Genomic DNA, 13,871 nt, shown 5'->3' with positions numbered 1-13,871 from the left:
CGTTGAAGAGGAAAAGCAGCCCATTTGTCTGACTCTCTCTTTCTGTCTCTTACACACACACACACACACACACACACACACAAGCACCTAGCACCAAGGGACACAATGCCCTCTTTCTCTCTGGTGGGGCTGGAGCTAAGTTTGGGGGTACATTCTGGTGGGTATTGGGGAAAAGGTTTTGTCTTGAGAACTGGTCCTCAGACCATGAGTTTATTTATATATTTTTTAATTTATTCATGAGGGACACACAGAGAGAGGCAGAGACACAGGCAGAGAGAGAAGCAGGCTCCACGCAGGGAGCCCCACATGAGACTCGATCCCAGGACCAGTGGATCATGACCTGAGCCGAAGGCAGATGCTCAACCACTGAGCCACCCAGGTGCCCCCGGACCATGAGTTTAAAAGCCACTTCCAGGAATTCACTCCATGGAGAGTATTAGATTTGAGCACAAGATATACGTATGGACGAGGTGGTCACTATAGTGATGTGGAAGCTAATGAAAAATTCAAAATGGCCTAAATGTGCGCCAGTAGGAGAACGCTAAACTGGGTCACGGTAGATCCACATAGTGTGACACTATGGATCTGGGAAACACACTGTGGAAGAATACTGAATATCACAGAACAATCCTCCTTCCGCAGTGTTAACCTCCCTCTACAGTGTTAACCTAGAGCAGGAAGTGGTTCATATGGTATAATCCCAACCGTGTGTGTGTGTGTGTGTGTGTGCACGCGCGCCCATTTGGTTCAGATATAGACAATGGTTTTTAAACAGTTGACAGAAATACCTCTTTCCTACATCAGAACCACTGGCCTGGGGTGGCCTCTGCTACAAGAGGGGCTTGCTCTCCCCACAGAGCGTCACATTCCACAGGGACATCATCTCAATGAGCATGATCAGGACCATGAGTGGAAGCTACCGGAGGTTGAATTTGCTCAGATTCTATACCATATTTTTTTTAAGAGTCAGATCTGGGCAGAGAGGAAAGATAGTGAGTTCTCCAAGCCTTTAGGTATGGGAGCAAAGGCTGGATGCTGTCCAACAGACTCGATAGGTAGTGACACTAACTACAATCCCGTCGGGGTAAACACAAGCCCCTGAGTTCCACGCTAGGCCAAGAACACTCAGGTCAAAGCTGGGCTCAGACAGTCCCATCCAGGATGGAGCACCCTGAAGCCTAAGGCCCTCCTGACCCCCGGAGCTGTGGGCAGCCCTGGAAATCTCCTTCACCCCGGATCAGAGTCCTCTGTCTCTGGTGGCAGGAGCAGCCTTCACATCATTCTCTGGGGTTCCCTGAGGATGCACACTGCGTGTGTGTGTGTGGGGGGGGGGGGGGCACTGCTCAGCATCTGCCCAGACCCATTGCCTCATTGAATCCTCCCCCAGGCGAGCCATGGGGCGGGTTATCACCAACCACCCCAAAGTCCACGAGGAAGGAAACCAAGGTTGTGAGCCGTTGAGACACTCACCCAAAGGCGAGCGGAGGCAGGAGGAGGAGCTGGCCCGTACGTAGTTGCAGCTTGCCCCCTAGGGACTTCTGAGAGGCACCATTTGGGTAGTGTGCTCTACAGCCTCCTGGCCCACGGGGAGCTCGTGCTCCACCCCGCCAGGAGCGGGGCTCGGGGGGCCTCGCCCAGGGCCTCCGAATGTCCAGTGCAGCCAGACCCACGCGCCCTCCTAACCCCCGACTCCTCTGCTGTGGGCTCACCCGAGGTCAGCGAGGGGGGTTGTCTCTGTGACCCACAGGGACCCAAGGTCTAGCCACCCACTCACGTCCGCGGGGCCCCAGACAAACCAATCGTCCCCCCGCCCTCCGCCCTCCAGCTAAAGCTTCTATTTCCTCTACACACCCGGGGCGTCTTACAGGGCAACAACATCCTAATAAACCATCTCCTAAAACAGCGAGCGCCAGAGTGACTCTTCCAACTGTAGTAGGATTATTCATGGTGTATCGGGATTATTAGCAACGACAAATTAACATGTATTGAGCGCTTCCTGCATACCTGGCATCGTTCAAAGCGCCTTATAGTAGTCACCAGGGGAACATATATTCCCCTCTCCACTTGTTTCCCTACGGAGGGACCTCCACCGGGGGGGGGGGGGGGGGGGGGCACCTCGGGTCTCGCTCCGCCCCCTCCCTTCACCTCCCGGACCCCAACGGAGGCTTCTGTGATTGGCTCGCCAGGAGACGCACCGCGCATGCTCCGCGGGGCCCCCCTCCCCCAGAGCCGGGCTGCCTGCAGGCTGCGTTCCATCTGCGCCGCCCTGAGCTGCTGCCACCTGCGCCTGCAGGGAGGCCGGCCCCTGCCCTGCGCCGCCTGCGACCGGACAGGTAACTCTGCCAGTTCGAGGGCAGACGGTCAGCAAGCCCTGTGGGCCCCGGCTCTGAAGCCACGTTCCCCGGCCAGCCTGCTCCGTGTTGACGCTGCCTGTCGGAGCTCCAGCTGTCTGTGGTCTGTTTCCATTGGGTTCCGAATTCAGAAGAGGGAGCTCTAAAATCTCACCGTGTGTTAGGGACCTTTAATCCTCACAGCACCGCCCTGAATTGGATATATTATTATTATTATTATTATTATTATTATTATTATTATTATTATTATTATTATTACAGCACCGCCCTGAATTGGATATCATCATCATCATCATCATCATCATCATCATCATCATCATCATCTCTATTTTACACACGAGGAAATTAAGCCCTCTGGTGTCCAGGACTGTTGGAAAGCTTTCTAAACAGGCAGCGCTCAGGGTGCATGGCCCCCAGGATGGAAGTTGGAGGACACCTCCAAGCATATCTGCCTCTTGTCTCCCAGGCTCTGAGGCCAGCGGGCATAGCCACTCCCTCCACAGACACTCCTTCAGTCTTGCGGCTTGGCAAATTGATACTCACTTCAAACCAATCCTGGCCCCTTTTGGGGAAACAAACAAACAAACAAAAAAAACCAAAACGACTTATTAACAACAAAAATCTGAATGTGATTCCAAGTTCAAATAATACATTTCTGTTTAAATATGTATAGTAGTTGCTCGATAGCTCTGTTGTGTGTGTTCCTTCTTTCTTGAGCATAAGAATATGAAATCATTGCAGAAGATTCAGAAAATTGGGAAAAATAAAAAAAAAATAAAAGTCTGTAATCTGATCTGTATAATCCCATTGTTGTGTAATTAAATGTACTTATTCATCTACTTTTCAGCCTTGAGTGCAGTCGTGGGGTGGGGGCAGCTCTGCCATTCTGTGTCTGCAGTGACCCCATGGCAGCACCAGGACCTGCCCACCTACAGTGGCTGTCTGTCTCCACGCAGGAGAATGGGCTAGGCACCCAGAGTCCTTCTGAATAAAGCTCTGCGACTACCCACCGTGACATCACATGCGCCTCACTTACAAAAGCTAATTGCAGCAAATGCAGGATAATAGTTAATAGTTTTGCAGCCAGAGAAAGGCTGTAACTTGACCAAGGTCACATGGCAAGTAAAGGACGGGCTGGGGTTTCCTGATCCTCACACTCAGGCTATTCACCAAGCTTTCATACCCTCGGAGATTTAAATCCTGCTTCCTGGAGATCCCTGGGTGGCGCAGCGGTTTGGCGCCTGCCTTTGGCCCAGGGCGCGATCCTGGAGACCTGGGATCGAATCCCATGTCGGGCTCCCGGTGCATGGAGCCTGCTTCTCCCTCTGCCTGTGTCTCTGCCTCTCTCTCTCTCTCTCCCTCTCTCTGTGACTATCATAAAAAAAAAGAAAAAAAATTTAAATCCTGCTTCCTATTAATAATAGCACTACCAAAGCCAGCTGATATATATAATATTATATATAATATTATATTATATATAATATTATATATACTATATACTATATAATATATTACTATATTATATATATTATGATATATTATATTATATTACTATATTATATATATTAGCACTTACTATGTGCCAGGCACCTATCATGAGTACTTCACATATATTAATTCATATCATTCTCAACAACCCCATGAGGTAAATACTATTATGATTTCCATTTTAGATCCTGAAATGAGGCGCTAAGACACTTGCCACAGGTCTCACCCAGCAGGTAAGCTGCAGAGGCAGGAATCATCCTCAGGCAGTTTGGTTTGTGACATTGCTTATGGTTCTTTCCCAATTTGGGCCAACCCCAGCTGGACTCCCAGGCTGGCTTCTGGAGCACTTACTGCCCAAAGAATAAGAAAATCAACCTAGAGAGTCACATCCCTAGACGAAGTCACTGTACAACTTCACAGCAGAGCCAGGACTGAACCCAGGCTTCCTAACACAAAGACTCCAGCACTGTGTCCACGCGCCTGCATCAGCTCTATAAGCCAAGGTCCAGAAACAACTTCTGTCCCAGATCACCCCTCAATACAAGAAAGAAAGTCAGGCACAGCGTCCAAAGGAGAGTCAGAAGCCCCCACTGTGGGGAGAGAAGCCAGAGGGGAGAGTGAGTTACATACCTGGTGGCCTGCAAAGAGACTGTCAGGGCTGGGCCTCCCAGAGGGCAGTAGCACCTTCCACAAATAACTGCTGACCAAGTCAGGGTTCACTAAGGGTCAAAGCAGCCCCTTCACTAGGCTGGAACCAGAGGAAGTCAGGCTGTTCCCCTCTCAGGAGGGGAAAGGCCAGGCCTCACAACGGAAGCTGAAGCCCTACCCCAAGCAGTCCCAGACCAGCCAAACCATGCTCGCCTCCCTGGACCCAGGTTCCAGGAGCAGGATGGGCAGACTTGAAGGACAAGGCACAGGCATCCAGACCCTGCTTCCCAGCTCCACTTTTGCCAAGGAGTCACCAAGGATCTGGCACCGAGCTGGGCCACCCCGAGGAGAATCACTTACTTATTCATTCAACCATCATTTCCTGAGGAGCCCGCTGTGTGCCAGGCCTTGTGCCAGGAGTCAAGGAAACAAGGATGGACAAGGCAGTCCCTGCCTGGGAGGGTTCACGGAGACACTCCATATGCCACAAAACAGCAACGGAAGAAGAGGAAAGGACTCAGTATAGACAAGCCCAGAGGAGGGAGGAGGGAAAGGAAGGGTTCAGAGAAATCTGCCATCCACATTCAGACCTACTCACCCTCAGAAAGCCTGGGGTCACACGGAGGAGGCACCTGCTCTGTGTCATTTTACTCTCCCACCACCCTAGGAGGTTGTTCCCATCTTCCAATTTACAAATTCAGAAACTGAGGCTCAGAAAGGGTCACAGTCACAAAGCTCAGAAGGGGCAGCGTCCAGATGCCAGCTCGAGTCCACAGCTTTTTGCCATCAGGCCCTGACACCTCCCTAATCTACAGACAGGCAGAGGTAGGTGACGTTGCTCCAGGTAGGGTAAGTGAAGGTAAGGGGGTGGGCGCGATTATTGCATGTGTGAGCGGAGTCGCCCAGTTCACCCTGGGTGCGTGTGTGCATATGTGTGTGCATGTGCTCACACGTGCCCTACTTTGCCAACAACAGATCCCAGGCCACATAACTTCCTAAAAGCCAAGTAACTTACAGGCATGTGCACAACAGAGAAGGGAAGCCCAGAGAGAAGGAACATATCAGGGGTTACATAGCCTGGAAACGGCAGAGTTGGAACTAACCCCGAGAACCAGAATACAGGCCTCTTCTCTTTCAGCTGCTTCTCCATGTCAGCACACAGTGAATCAGCTGCTGACAGGAAAACCAAAGTGTAGGGGGATCCCCAGGGGTGAGTCAGGAACCAGCCAGCCCCCAGACACCAACTGGGCCTGCTACAGAGGTCCTGAGCCTGTGGTTGGCTCCTGACAGGCAGCTTCAGGAGGACATATGGGGAGGAGGGAAGCGACACATACCACACTGCTCCTTGTGTTTACCTCTGGGCTTCCCTCCTGGCTCCTCAGATCCAGGCTTAGAGGAGGGGAAGCCGGTGGGCAGGGCAGTTCCTGCTGAGATTAAACAGACCCCCCAAGCCCTGGCCCCATCCTGTCCCACAGAGGGGACCAGGCTCTTCCCTCCCCCACCCCCACCTCTCACTGAGCCAACTTCTGACTGTTTGATGCTCTTGATTAAATCATAACCGCCCCCTTGGAGCTTCCCATGGGGTGGAAGAAGTGACTATAATGGTTTGGATCAAGGGGTCAAGGCCAAGCCAAAACCAGGGGGTGCCAGCTGGCCCCAGATACTCCAAACCCAGAAGAATGCACAGGGCTTGGATCTGCTCAGCCTTGGGCCCGGAGGGGTAAGCGAAGGTAAGGGGGAGGGGGTGGGCGCAATTATTACACGTGTGAGAGGAGTCACCCAGTTCACCCTGGGTGCGTGTGTGCATCATCTTCAGGTGGCACAGGACTGGGTCCCCAGGGTGGGGAGGAATGAGAAGGAGGAGGAGCTTCCAGGCAGTGGCCCAAAGTCTGAAGATTCAAGAGAAGGGGCTGCCCCACATTGTTGAAATTTCAGAAGAGCCAACCAAAATTCACTCCCCACATATGGGAAATTTCCGTCCCCACCAGCTAGCTTTCACCGCAGCCCTCCCTGGGCTATATAGCCAGGAGGTGGAGTGGCACAGGCACTGCTCCCCGTCCACCCTGCTCTCAAACCCACCAACTGACTGGTGCAAGCTCCCACCACTTGGCCTGGATGCTCCCCCCCTTCATGGGTAAGCACAGGGCCTCCTTGGGCGGCTCCTTCCCTATCACTCCATAGCATGCATCACCCTCCCCAGCACCTCTGAGCCCCTGCTATGCACCAGGGTTGAGGCTGGATGGGGGAATAGGAAGAAAAACAGGTCATATGTGGGGATCCTCTCTCTGCTCTCTACATTGCCCTGGCTCTCGTCCCACCACTCTGATGCTGCCTCTTCCTTCACTCCCAGCAGCAGACATCCCCACAGGCCTGCAGGCCCCTCCTTCCCCATCACCATAGCTACGGGATCATTCTCCCTTGACCGCTGGGCCCCTCACCCCAGCACATCTAGCAGGCTGCTTTCCTAAAGTGCCCCTCTGATTATGTCACTCCCCAGCTCAAAAACCTTCAGTGGCTCTCACTGTCTACACATCAGATCCAAACATCTCCCCTTGGCATTGAAGGCCTTCCATGAGTTGATCCAACCTACCATCCCCCCTTCACAGCCCTGCGCCATCCCAGTCCTTTGGGTGGACGGGATCAGCCTAGCAGTTGCTTAAAAATTCCCTGAACGCCTTGACCCTGTGCTTTTGCCTAGGTATTTTCCTCTGCCCAAAGCTTTCACTGGAGCTGAGGAAACCTTCCCAATTCTTAAGACACTTCTCCCCACCCCCACCCCCCAGATTTTTACCTCATCCATGCAAGTTCCCTGTAATCCTTTTTTCCCTTTGTCTCCTATCAGAGTCCCTGGTATCCCTTCCCAGAAGGTCAGCAACTGAAGATGGGGGCAGTGTGTCATCCTTCGTCATTCATCATGTGGGCTGGAGGGGTGTGGGGAAGACTTCCCAGTATTGGCTTAGTAAGTACTGTCTGAAATGCACATCTCCTCCTCCCCCCACGGGCCTCACACCTACTGACCCTCTTCCTCCCCACAACACCACACTCTAATCTTACACTGTTTACATGCTTAGACAGGGGAGTCTGTGGCCCCAAGCTGATCCAAGCCCAACCAGGACTTGGGAGCCCAGGCAGAAACTCTTGCTCCTGTCACCAGGACTAGGAAGCCCCTCCCTCTCTCCCTACCCTGGTTTCTCTAGGGTCTCACTGCTTTTAAGCATCCTCCCCTCCCAGAGGCACACACACTATCTCCTCCATATAGTGCAGCTTGCAGTCCCATACTACTTTCTAGCTGGTTCCATCTCCCCAGGGCATTCAGGGAGCTGACATGCAGCACCCCCAGTCTTTCTTCTTCAGTGCCCCGCCTTGATTGAACAGGTAACAGGCGCCCACACTGACCCTCACCTTCACCTCAAGCCAAGTGTTCAGTGGAATAGCTGGGTCCCAGACACCAGAGCAGTACAGACTCATGAAATCTCATCTGGCCCCAAGCCCTGGGTGTGTGTTATCTTCCCCAGCAGGAGCCTGGTGGGGGTGGGGGAGCCCTCTCACTGTCAGCAACTCAAAATGAGGGCAGAGCCCAGATCTGGCTAGATCACCTCTGTATCTCCTTGCACTATCTAATATAGTAGGTGCTCAGTAAACATTTTTGGGTTTACTTCACTGGATGACCGCCAGCCTCAAGCACTATTACAGAAAACTCACCCACTCTTTGGTCTAGATGACACACTCCCCAAACCCGAAATGGACAAAGTGATGCAGGTGGCAGGTGGGAATTTCTGGTCAGGAGGGGCTGCAGCCAGCCTCTGGCCCTCCAAAAACAGACTCATTCCCAGGCAGGAAGCCAGCCCATCACCTGCCCATCTGCATCAGAGCAGCTGTCATATAGTGCAGACTCACTGGGTGTCTGGGACCTTGCTAAACACCGCATATGAATTATTCTGTTTAATCCTCGCTACTGCCCTTGGGTACTATCAGGACTCCCATTTTACAGATGAGGAAACTGAAGCTTGGAGGAAGTGGAATCCTACTCGGTCTGGTACCAGAGCCTACGATCTTGCCTGCGGAACTAGGCTGCCCAGCTTACTATGGCCCTGGCACAGGGCACCCATTACCACCAGGAACAGAAAATTCCAACCCAATGAACTAATCCCGAGCATGCAGCAAGAGCCCTGGGCCCTGGGCTTGACTCTGGGCCCAGAGTTTGGTGGGGTTTTCCCTGCTTTCCCCAAAACCCAACCCACCTCCCATAAGAACTTGTCCCCTGGTTTCCAACCAGGGCCTACCAGGCCAGCTCACCTGGAAATGCCCCAGGAAGGGGACAAAAGCCCCGCTGAGGCTGGGAGTCTTTAGTCTTAGGGGGATCTCAGTATTGGGAGGAAGGGGAAACTGACATTTCCCTGCTTTAGGCTGCTTCCCCAGGGCTTGTGGTTCAAGCCCCAACTGAGGAAGTGGTGTGAGCTTTAAAGTACTCCGCTTAAGGATCCAGGAGAGTTCAGTTGGCTCAGTGCCACTCGGCAGGGAGAGCCAGGCAGCGCGTGTGAATACCTGTGGCTCTCACCTGCCAGCCCTCGCCTTCCGGGGTTTTTGTGGGAAAGGGCAACCAGAGCACGTAGTTCGCCAGGCTCAGCCTCCCCGGTTTATGGAACCTGAGAAGTCAGCAGGGCGGGGAGGGCCGGGCCCGGGGCCGCCCAGCTGGTAGACGACGGAGCCGAACTGGGGGATCAGAACTCGGGGACTTGGGCTCCTGTTCGCCCACCAGCTGCTCCGTGGCCCTGTCGCTCGCTCCGAGAAAGCTGCCCGAGCCGTGCCCGGCAGGGGTGACGAAAACTGGCTTCGCTGCAGTCCGTCCGGCCGGCCTCCCCCCTGCCGCTCACCTGCTGGCTGCGCTGGGTGCTCGGCGCCGCAGGCCCGCCGTCGCCCGCTCGCCCCGTCCGCGTCGGACTGCGCGGCCCCGGGCTCAGTGCTCGCCAGTCCCACCGGCGGCCGTCGGGGATCGCAGCGGCCGGGCCGGGCCCCGCCCCTCCGGAGGACACGCCCCGGCCCGGCCCGGCCCCGCCCCCGCCCGCGGGAGTGCGCGGCCGGGGCCCGACCTGGCTCCGCCCGCCAGGCCTCCCGCGGAGAGGCTCGCCGGCCCCGCCCCCGGCCCCGCCCCGGCCCCGCCCCCCGGCCCGCCCTGGCCCCGCCTCCTGGCCCGCCCGGCCCCGCCCCCGGCCCGCCCTGGCCCCGCCCCCGGCCCGCCCTGGCCCCGCCTCCTGGGCTCGGTCCTCCGCGCCCCTCCCGCCCCCCCGCCCTGCGGGGCTGCAGCCTGGCTCCCCGCCAGCCCGGGCCGCGCTCCAGCCCCGGCTGCGAGGGGAGCCCCACTCACTGCTCGGCCCAACAGTCCCGCCCCTTCTGGGCCCTCCTCGTCCGCCCCAGCGCCCCCCACCCCCCCGCCGCCCCGCCGGGGTCGCGTTCTCCCCCGGCCTACCCCGCCCGCCCCAGGCGCGCCCTTCCCCGCCCCAGCGCCTCCCTAATCCTGCTCTGCCCGGCCAACCCCCACCCGGGGCGGGCGGCCTCCGGCCCCCAAGCTGGCATTCCTGGGCGGGTGTATCCGGGTGCGACCGGGCGGCGTGGGAGCGGTTTGCGTTCCAGCTCCCGGCCTTTATCAGCAGGCGGCCTGGGCCCAGGCAGTTTTTGAAAATACTAACAACTACCACTGACTGGGCCCTCGCCAGCGGCCGGGCTCTATGCCAAGCCATGTTAAAAGGACTGGCCCTTAAATTCGCACGACTCTACGCCATGGGACTCCTGTTGCGCCCATTTTTTGGATGAACTACCTGAGACTCAGAGAAGGGGAGTCACGGCCTCTTGAGTCCCAGGCTAGCGGGGAGCAGGATCCGGCCCCAAGTCCAGAATCACAAGCTCCTCGCTGCCCCCGCTTGCCTGGACTGGCCCCTGGAGAAGTGGCCCTGGCCAGCCAGCTGTTGGGGCTGTACTCAGCAGGCTGCCCGAGGTGGGAAAGGACGCGTGGGTTGATGAGGCAGGTAGCAGGAGGAGCTGCTGGCCTGAGCCCCAGAAGCTGGTTTTCTCTCTTAAGAAGTGAGTCAGAATTAAGATGGGCTGCAAAGATCTCCAGAGGGCTGGGCTGTGGTGCCAGGACCTGCATCCCAGCCCTCCGCACTCCCAGACCCCAGGCGGGAACCAGCCTCAGGCAGCTTTCCTCCTTAAGACCAGGACCATTCACCTTGCAGCTGACAAAGCTCTTTAACTCCCATTATCTCATTGGCATCTCACAAAGGACGCCATTGTGGGGAGGGTATGATTATGCCCATTTTGCCTGGGTGGAGTAGGGTGGGGAGCTGGATCCCAGCCCAGCATGGTGGTTCCCAAAGCATGGTCCTAGGATCTACAACAGCAGCAGCAGCATCTGGGAACTTGTTAGGACCATGTGTTTTGGAACCCCATTCTAGACGGACTGAGTGGGAAACTCTGGGGCAAGAGCCTAGCAATTTGTTTTTATTTTTATTTTTATTTTTTTAATTTTTATTTATTCATGATAGTCACACACACAGAGAGAGAGAGAGAGAGGCAGGGACACAGGCAGAGGGAGAAGCAGGCTCCATGCACCGGGAGCCCGACGTGGGATTCGATCCCCGGTCTCCAGGATCGCGCCCTGGGCCAAAGGCAGGCGCCAAACCGCTGCGCCACCCAGGGATCCCAGCAATTTGTTTTTAACAAGGCCTCTAGGTGATTCTAAATCACAAGCAAGTTTGAGAACCACTGTTGGGCATAATTGTGAAGAAGTTAGAGTGGTCTGAGAATCACGAAAACTGGGTAGCATCCTGGGAGCCTGGTGACCCAAGGCAAGGTACTGAACTTCTCTGGGAAAAGCCTGTACTTGGGGAATAAGAATACCCGTCATGACAGTGGCTGTTGAGGATTAAACATGGTAGCGTTCATGAAATGTTTGCCCACTCTTGCACACTGTGCATGCTCAATACACATTCTCTTTCCAGTAAAAAGTCTTCCTTATAGAATCTTCACACCAAGTTAGGGGAGTGAGTCTGGGGGATCTTTAAGCCTAGCAGTGTCCACACTGTTGTCTTTCCCATAAAGGGACCCCATCTTTCCGGCAAGGGGCCAGAGCTTAGCAAGCTCCTGAATGATGCTGGTCCAGGGACCACTTTCAGGACCAGTGTGCTACTCTTGGACTGGGTTCCTAGGCAACCCATGCAAAATGGGCATAGAATACCCTCCTCTTCTACCCTATCCCATGTCCCTTCCCTCAAGCTGAGGGTATATGATGGTGATTGGCACTTGGCAAAACAGCTGGATCACATCAGTCCCTCCCTTCCCCTCCAGGCAGACTTTCACTCACAAGAGTCCCATCTGCTACCCCTTCTGGTCTGTCACTCCACGTCAGAGATAGTGGCAGCTGTGGCAACACGGAGGGGCCATCCACAGGCAGATTTTAGAATCTCTGCCATACTCTCCTACCACCCTCTGCAGTTCCTCCATGGTGCCGCAGCTGCCACTATCTCTAGAGGAGCTCAGGGTCTAATGGTCCTGTTCCACAGAACTCCCCTAACATGTTAATATAAGATTGGGCCCCACATACCTTACATTTCAACATTTACTAGACTATAAAATAAAATGTTTATCCTCCTACCTTGAGAAATATTCTTTAAAATGACCAAGAGGGCCATGCTCAAATTTAGAATTCTCGGACTCCTTAGAATTCTGTGCAGGAACGAGGCAGTGCGGGGTGAGTTAGCCCTGACCCCTCCACTCTCAGCCCATCCACTCAGATTCTTTTCCCAGCCCCATGTCTGTCCTGTGCATACAAGTGGCCTAGGACTTAGGACCTCAGCCCACGTGCCCAAGCTCTGTCCACACTTCTTACCCACAGCTACCACCCAGTCACCCCTCTACGGGTGCTTCTGTCCTCTCAGAAGGACGGATCTGAACCATATTGGAACCACTTAGGCAGAGATGTGTAGGGTTTTGGATATCTGAAGCACAACTGTGGAAGGCAGTGGGGTGTAAGTTCTGAGTGGACACAGGTGGCCCTCTTGCCTGGGCCTATGAATGGCCCTGCTGCTTGTCCCTGTCTCCCCAGCACCTAGCACACTGCCTGGTACATATTGGAAGTTTAAGTCATTGAGGAGAGGGGTGTCTGAATTATTTACTAAGATATCAAATTAGCTTGGTCTCCCAGCAGCGGACAGGCTTTGTCATGATTTGCCTTGGCCATTTGCTTCTAGCGAGAGACAACTTCCTCCTTTTTGGGGAATTCCTCGGTCCATTCCAGAAGTGATGCCAAGAGTTTGGGAGGTGGGAAAAGGAGCAAGAAGAACTACCCTAGAAAGACTTGAGAGAAGTTATCAAATGGCCAACTTGGAGGTAGGGGAGATGGTGATATGGCAAGACCTTAAAAGGCTTGGGGTGCCTGGGTGGCTCAGTCAGTTAGGTGTCCAACTCTTAATTTTGGCTCAGATCATGATCTTGTGGTCATGAGATCAAGCCCCGCAATGGGCTCCATGCTGAGCATGGAGTCTGTTTGAATTCTCTCTCTCCCTCTGCCCTCCCTTCCTCCCCTGCTTGTGCTCTGTCTCTAAAAAAAAAAAAAAAAAAAAGAGTATGGCTTTGCAGGTCCCAGCCTCTGAGATGATTCCCCCATCCCAAAGGTGGCACAGGAGCTGCAAAGCAGGAGACCTGAAGGTCCTTGTAGTCAAGAAAGTTGGTATCAGAGTCTTGTTGGTACCCAGGTACCCAGGCCTAGGTAAGGCTCCAAGACTTTTACACAACTCTGGGAGGAGGGAAGGAGGGAAGAATGGTGTGTCTGTTTCCTATTGCTCTGTAACAAACCACCCAATCATTTATATGGCTCCTAGATCTGCAATTTGGGGCAGGTTCATTGGGGAAGGCTTATCTCTGTTCTCTGCAATGTCAGCTGGTTCATTTGGAGGTGGAGGATCCTTTACAGATTGGGGATCTCACATGGCTAGCAAGTTGGTGCTAGGTGCTAGCTGGGAACTCAGCTAGAACTGTGGACCAAAACCTCAGTTCCTCTCCATGAGGTCTCTCTGCAGGCTGCTGTGGCTTCCTCACTGCAAGATAGCTGGGTTTCTTTCTTCTTCTTTTTATTTTTTTAACATTTTATTTATTTATTTATTTATTTATTTATTTATTTATTCATTCATTCATTCATTCATGAGGGGCACACAGAGAGAGGCACAGACATGGGCAGAGGGAGAAGCAGGCTCCCTGAAGGGAGCCCAATGAGGGCCTCCATCCCAGGACCCTGGGGTCATAACCTGAGCCAAAGGCAGATGCTCAACCACTGAGCCACCCAGGTGTCCCCAGGCAGCTGGGTTTAAAGAGCAAACAGAGAACAAGGTAGGA

At 54.3% G+C, this 13,871-nt stretch overlaps 1 protein-coding gene across 7 annotated transcripts in view; it reads right to left on the bottom strand.

Annotated features, from left to right (window-relative positions):
• Nucleotides 1-10,647, bottom strand: part of CD82 (CD82 molecule) — a 52,709-nt gene extending 42,062 nt beyond the window's left edge. The window contains exon 1 of one of the 7 annotated variants that reach the window (XM_077862972.1): nt 10,304-10,647. In XM_077862972.1, the coding sequence (XP_077719098.1) occupies nt 10,304-10,632 (329 nt within the window). In that variant the 5' untranslated portion in view covers nt 10,633-10,647. Of the gene's footprint in view, nt 1-2,004; nt 2,218-7,278; nt 7,323-9,361; nt 9,497-10,303 lie in introns of those variants that run through there. The other 6 variants (XM_077862980.1, XM_077862978.1, XM_077862973.1 and 3 more) reach the window with 6 other exon arrangements.
• Nucleotides 10,648-13,871: the final 3,224 nt, after the last annotated feature.

This window comes from Canis aureus, chromosome 21, assembly GCF_053574225.1.
Source record: "Canis aureus isolate CA01 chromosome 21, VMU_Caureus_v.1.0, whole genome shotgun sequence".
NCBI lineage: Eukaryota > Metazoa > Chordata > Mammalia > Carnivora > Canidae > Canis > Canis aureus.
This window is presented reverse-complemented; position numbering and strand designations above follow the sequence as displayed.